The sequence below is a fragment of the Rhipicephalus sanguineus genome, chromosome 1, assembly GCF_013339695.2.
Source record: "Rhipicephalus sanguineus isolate Rsan-2018 chromosome 1, BIME_Rsan_1.4, whole genome shotgun sequence".
Classification (NCBI taxonomy): domain Eukaryota; kingdom Metazoa; phylum Arthropoda; class Arachnida; order Ixodida; family Ixodidae; genus Rhipicephalus; species Rhipicephalus sanguineus.
Window position 1 is genome coordinate 293287289 of NC_051176.1, and position 6302 is coordinate 293293590.

Below are 6302 nucleotides of genomic sequence, written 5' to 3' on the forward strand. Positions count from 1 at the left end.
AAAGCCGCACGCGTTTACAAGCGCCTGGTCCACATGTGCTACGCTATCGGATGTCGCTGGTGTTGGGCCCATCAACTGACGGCAAACACAATAAGCCAGAGAAAAACAAATAACGAAACGCGCAAGGAGCGGCACAAGGAAAACTGGAAGCGCCCTTCCAATATTTCCTCGTACCACATCAAGTGGCCAAAGCGACAGCTTACACGCGTACTAAGTGGCGCTCGGACACATTCTCCGTAATTTTTGGGCATAGTCCATGCCTTTATATGTGATCAACAGGCAGAATAAGTAACATCTCTCGCTCGCGCATGGTCCCGCGCGATAAGCATTCTCTGGCGTAAAAAAATACATGTAAAGACGACCTATTCTGCTACTCTGTGTACAAGGACGTTTCGTTCAAGGCAAGATGGCCGACCAGAAGAAGGCCAGGAGTGCGGCTCCGGGCGAGTCCGCGCACTCTAGAGGCGACACACGCCGGCACTCAGGCGCTCATACAGGTCTCGATCGAGCGGCACGTAGCGGCCGGCGGTCTGGTCCAAGAAGAAGCACGGATCGCCGCTCAGCTGGTCGAGGTGATACTCGTGCCGCTGCAGCTCACCCTTCTTCAGCTTGTACGTGGACGTGGTGTCGACGGCGCGCGTGAGTCGCACAAAGAGGGGCACCGCATAAACGGGCAACTGGCGCCGCAGAGCAGCAAGCAGCGCGTCCAAGTCAGTGCGCCGTTCGGGGTCCTGGACAGCGAGCATGCCGGCACGACCCTCGGTTCCCGGCAACGAGACGCCGTATGCAACGCAGTCGCTCAACCCCAGTGCCTGCGCCGCCACTCCTTCCACTTCGGCCGTGGAGACGTTCTCGCCCTTCCAGCGGAAGGTGTCACCCGTCCGATCGCGGAAGTAGACGTAGCCCAGCTCGTCGGTGACCAGCAGGTCTCCCGAGGCGAACGCCATGTCGCCCTTGCGGAATACGTCGCGGTAGAGCTTCTTCTGCGTGGCCTCTTTGTTCACGTAGCCGTCGAATTGATGCATGTGAGAGCGCTCGACCTTGCCCACGAGCTCACCCACCTGACCGGGCCCGCAAGCGAGGCAGATGCCCGACTTGTCGCGCAGCGGAAGCCCAGTCGTCTCGTCGACGCGCACCAGCTTGATGGGCAGCAGGCGCTCGCCCAACGCGGGCCACAGCATGAACAACACGGGAAAGAAGCCCACGGCTCCAGGACGGTTGTCGGTGTTGACCAGGTTGGCATTGCCTTCGGTGGCGCCATACACTTCCCGGAGGTCGGCCAGTCCGAAGCGCTCAGCGAACGGGCGCCACAGCTGCGGCCGCAGGCCGTTGCCGAACATGAGGCGGACATGGTGCGCACGGTCCTGTGGGCGAGGCGGCTGCGCCAGCAGGTAACGACACGTCTCACCGATGTACTGGGCCACAGTACACCCGTACTGCGCGCAATCCTCCCAAAAGGCGGACGCCGAGAAGCGTGGCCGCAGCACGGCTGTGTTGCCGAACAGGAGCGTCTGGGACAAGGCCAGCACGCCTGCGGCCACGTGGTACACCGGCAGGCAGACGTACAGAACGTCATCGTCTCGCATGGGCATCATGTGGCGCACAGCGCTGGCCATGCTGAAGAACCGACGCTGCTTGATGATCGCAGCCTTGGGAAGGCCCGTCGTGCCGGACGTGTAGATATACAGCACCGGTCGTCCATGCCGCCGCGGTATGGTGGGGCGCTGGGTTCGGCAGCTTGCAACAGGGGCTCCAGCCAGGTCACCGGCGCGCCCAAATCCTTCACATCGGCGTCGAGACAGACGTAGAGCGGCTCGGTGCCAAGCTTCTCTGCAATCAGGGGTCGGGCATCGCGCAACGGTTCCAGCAGCGCGCGTGTGAACACAACAGCACGACTGCGCACGCAAGAGATACAGTGTGCGAGGGAAGCCTGTTTCAAATTGTAGTTGATGAGAGCTGACACAACGCCCAGCTTGGACAGGCCCAACCACAGCATGACAGCCTCGGGTCGAGACTCGGTGAGCAAAGCTACTTCGTCGGCGGGTCGCAATCCCAGCGCCGCAAGCGCACACGCAACGCGCTCCGAGTAGTCTTGCACTTGGGAGAACGTCCAGGTGCGCTGCGCTGTCACTAAACAAGGCTTGTCCGGCTGCCGGCGTGCTAGCGACGCGAACACGCGCGCCACAGTGGTGTCTTGGGCCACGCGCCGGTGCATGTACCAGTTGAGGCGCATGTAGCCGATGGCAGCGAGCACATCACGCGGCGCCGTTCGCACTAACAGGCGCAGTGTGCGCCAGCCACCCGTGACAAGGTAAGCTACGGCTAGCAGGAGCGCCGCGGTACTCAGCGACCACAGCGTGCCGGCCACACCGAAGAGGCCAAGCAACAGCGCCGACTTCGACGACATCGTCACACTTCTGCGGCCACGGCTCCCAGCGCCCGGCGCCGCGCGCACCGACGACCTACTTTTATCCCCGGCCCCAACGGGAAGCGCAAAGTCCGAAAGTAGTTCGCTCGCGCCATCTGGCGGCCGGCCACGCAGGCGGCGTGTCACGGGGCCGCGCCAGATACCGTGGCCCAGTCGGGTCGACCGGTCTTCGCTGCCGCTGACCAGCATTGACCACGAGGTCAGTGCTCGCTGTCCAGGATGCACGCTTCATTCAAATCGGCGCGAGGATGCCAAACGCTGCGGTAAAAATCTGTAAACAGCATGCGCGAACGAGTTTCGTGTTTCCCGCTCGGCGACTGCATGTGCAACGGTGCAGCACGTTTCGTTACGCCGCACCGTGATATACGACTCACATGAGCTCCGAGGCATTTCGCTGTTACTAGCATTAGCGCAATCCCTTTCATGCCGCGCCAACCATAGAAACGAGTAGGTTTCACGGCGTGCCCATCTTTAACACGGTTTTGCATTCCGCACTTACGACGCCACTTACGAAAAGTATCCAACACTCGCAGCGCATCAAGCGAGGCACTACAGCATTCCTCATTATACACAGACGTCGATACTATTGTAACATTTAGTGTACAAATTTTACGAAATAAAGTGCAAGCATCACATACCAACATTGCAGGGATGGTGAGGGCTCGTCCTCTTTCATAATACGTGCTGAAAACAGAATAGTAACAGGTGTTAAGTTACATATCTAGTAGATACTATTCTAGAAATCTCAATAATAATGCCAAACACGAGTTTCAAGCCTCACGCTATGGAAAACTACTGACAGTTGTGATAAAGAAAAGATGCATTAAATAAAACAGTTTTCAATAAAGTTACACGGGCAAGGTTTATACAACATTCAGAAGCATTGTACACAAAGCAGAAGCACCAAACTATGTAAACAAAGTTATGGCCCCTGCTTGCTTTCAGAATTTGCAGAAGTCACAATAGCACAGGCACAGCCATATACCTTCTCTTACATCAGGTGGCGGGATGATGTAAATCCTGAAGGACTGTAGAGAAAGTATTGCATCCTGATGAGTTCACTCAGTGCATTCATGAGAGCATATAATCACAGCTACTTCCCCACTTTTTTTCACACATTTTAGGCAATTAACAGCTACAGATAAACGATGTTTCAGTAATATCTGACAGCTATAGGAATGTGAGGCCTTTCAAACCACTTTAAAAAAATGTGCGACCAACTAGTGCTATGACGAAAATTAGTACAGGTGGGATTATACAGAGTTGTTTTCAGAAGTTGGTAACAATGTCAGCATTTGCTTCAAAACGTCACTGGCTTCAACAAAGACAAGCACATATTCGAATTGTAGACTAGAAGGCTAGCCAATGCTTAAAAGTGCTAGCAGACAGAATTTTCAATGATGTGTGGGCAGAGTCCTAATTTCATAGCAGAGGCATTTGCCAGGATCAGCAACACCATCAGTTAGGTTTGAGAGCACTAAAAAGTGCATGCCTGTCCCCTCTGTTTGCAGGCATCTCATTTTTCAAGCTCACCTTTGACATAATATACGGCATGGAATGTTGCCTATTTTAACTAGGCAGTTACGGCTTTATTGCTGCAACCACAAACCATCCTTATAGCTTGCTGGTGTGAGCAAATGATGACAGCCTGATTATAGGCTTAAATATCGTCCCAGCAACACTATTCATAAAAGCCAGAAGAGATGCAGGACTTATCTGCATGCAAAACACTGCAGAAGCAGGAACAGTAAAGGCTGTAGTTGGCTGGTAATGCAAACTTGGTGTACTATTTGAAGAGCCTCCGAAATATATAACAGACTTCTCTGTTGCCATGGGGTCAGGCATGTGTCATTGGCGACGTGTACTGCAGAACTGCAAATGTGATCCGTATTCATAGAGGTAGCAGGCATGGAGCAAGTTCAAGCGATGGAAACTGGAAACTTCATCACACCATTTATGATGATGATGACGATGGCGTGGTGCTTTTTCCTTTTGTAGTGGGAAGGTGTAATGGCTACATCACAGACAGGCAAATGTTGTCAAAGAGAAGAATGCCACGATATCCATGGCAAATATGAGGTCAGATATAAGCTAGAAAAACCATGTTCTGGTGAAAAGAGTGGCCTGTACTTTGGCTGTACATGTGCTTTGCAGTGGTCTTGAACCCAGCTGTCAGAGTGCCTGATCCCAGCGATGCAATACTGTCCTGGGGACTTTTGTCCATCATAGTGCATTTGGGGATCCCAAGACTAGCACTAACTTTAAAATACCACTCCATGAAATATGCAATAAAATACAGGGGACTTCCTCCTGTGCCGATATGTACTACACTTTCTAGGAACAGCCATAAGAACGGCTATTTGAAAAAAAAAAATGTAGCACACCAATGCATTTGACAAACATTTTTTGGAAAAGGTATCTTCGAACTGTTCCTGGTGCCAGAGTGTGTGCCTCCAGCAGCACATAGTAGCTTCAACTTCACGAATACAAGCAATGCAATTAAAACGCTAATTAGGAAAGGTTTAATTGCAACCTCAGTGGTCTGGAATGCAGCTAATGCCTCCCTTTTGCTGAAGAGGTAGAATAGCATTATATGACAAAGGATATTTGTTTATGCACAGTCTGTGTACATTCATCAAAAGTAAATGCACAAACTCCTTACAAAACTTTCTAAACTATTCCAAGCAACTGATGACTCAGCCTAACATTATAAAACACAAGGAAGCAATATGTTAATGAAAAGTAGTGCTCCCAAGAATTGGGAAAACTATGGCACTTACAATTCATGAATGAGAAGGGGCACTGATTCTGGTGCCAGATTTTGTTATACAAAACCGTATATGAAGCTATCAGCTTCATTAGCCAACAACCTCATTATCTCTTGTTTTTATATGGCTGTGACTCATGTGGTCATGTTATTGTGCATTTGAGAAGCACTGTTGCTATACAAAAAAGACCAATTTCTCTGGCAATGAAGGGAAACGTTTCGAGGCGGTGGAGCTTCGACAAATGTGTTACTGCACCAAGTATTCTTTTGCCATTTGAGAAGTGCTTTTTGTTTCTTGAAACAAATACTGAACCAGTGTAGCTTCCAAGCACGACAGTTTTGGGTTCACCCAAACGAGAAAGAGGAAAGCAGCAAAATAATAACACTCACTTGTATATTCTGTCGTATATTTCGGTCAAAAATAACATGGAAGCGCTTCCTATTTTCACCTTAAAGTGGCACTGACAAAATTTTCAGCTAAAGCCCTTGAGAGTAGAAAATGTACTGGTAAGTGTGAATGCACCCTGAAAAATTAATTACATGTTTTTTAGAAGCTAGTTTCAGTTCCTACTGTACCCTAATGTCACGAAACAGTACGAGTTTCTCGTCACGTGCTTGAGCAAGATATCGCGATATTTCCACAGGTGCTTCCTGGTTCAGTCGTTTACCCTGCCACATGTGAGGCACGTGTGGCGACAACTTCGCACCAAACGAACCCCCACCCTTCTGGTCAATTAGAACACACAAGCACAGAGGGTAAATTCGACTTTGCTCGCTCACTTCACAGATACGCCAAACTATGGTGACCATACGGCGAGAGAAGACGATCGAGAAAGTGAGGTGCAATTGGCCATCATCACAACTAGCCACATGACGGTGCACAAGGGCGTCCGCAGAACTTTTTCCAGGGGGGTGCATCAGCAGAGGGAGGGGGAGGGGGGCATACAGCACAGGTAGCTTTTGTTTCATTGCCATGACATGACCGGCAAGATTAGCAGTATGAAACGTGCAAAGTTGGCTGGTAATCCTGAATGTTAACGCGGATATGCGGGACTGGAGTGTGCTAATCAAGCTGTGTAGCTTACTGCTACTGCATAGAAAATTATT

The 6302-nt window shown here is 51.0% G+C and overlaps 1 protein-coding gene across 1 annotated transcript; it reads right to left on the minus strand.

Moving 5' to 3' along the window:
• Nucleotides 1–240: 240 nt before the first annotated feature.
• On the minus strand, nt 241–2465 carry LOC119383239 (long-chain fatty acid transport protein 1-like). The gene is given in 2 exon segments (XM_037651287.2): nt 241–1690; nt 1693–2465. Coding segments are annotated over 2 exon segments (1947 nt in total). The 5' UTR covers nt 2408–2465; the 3' UTR covers nt 241–458.
• Nucleotides 2466–6302: the final 3837 nt, after the last annotated feature.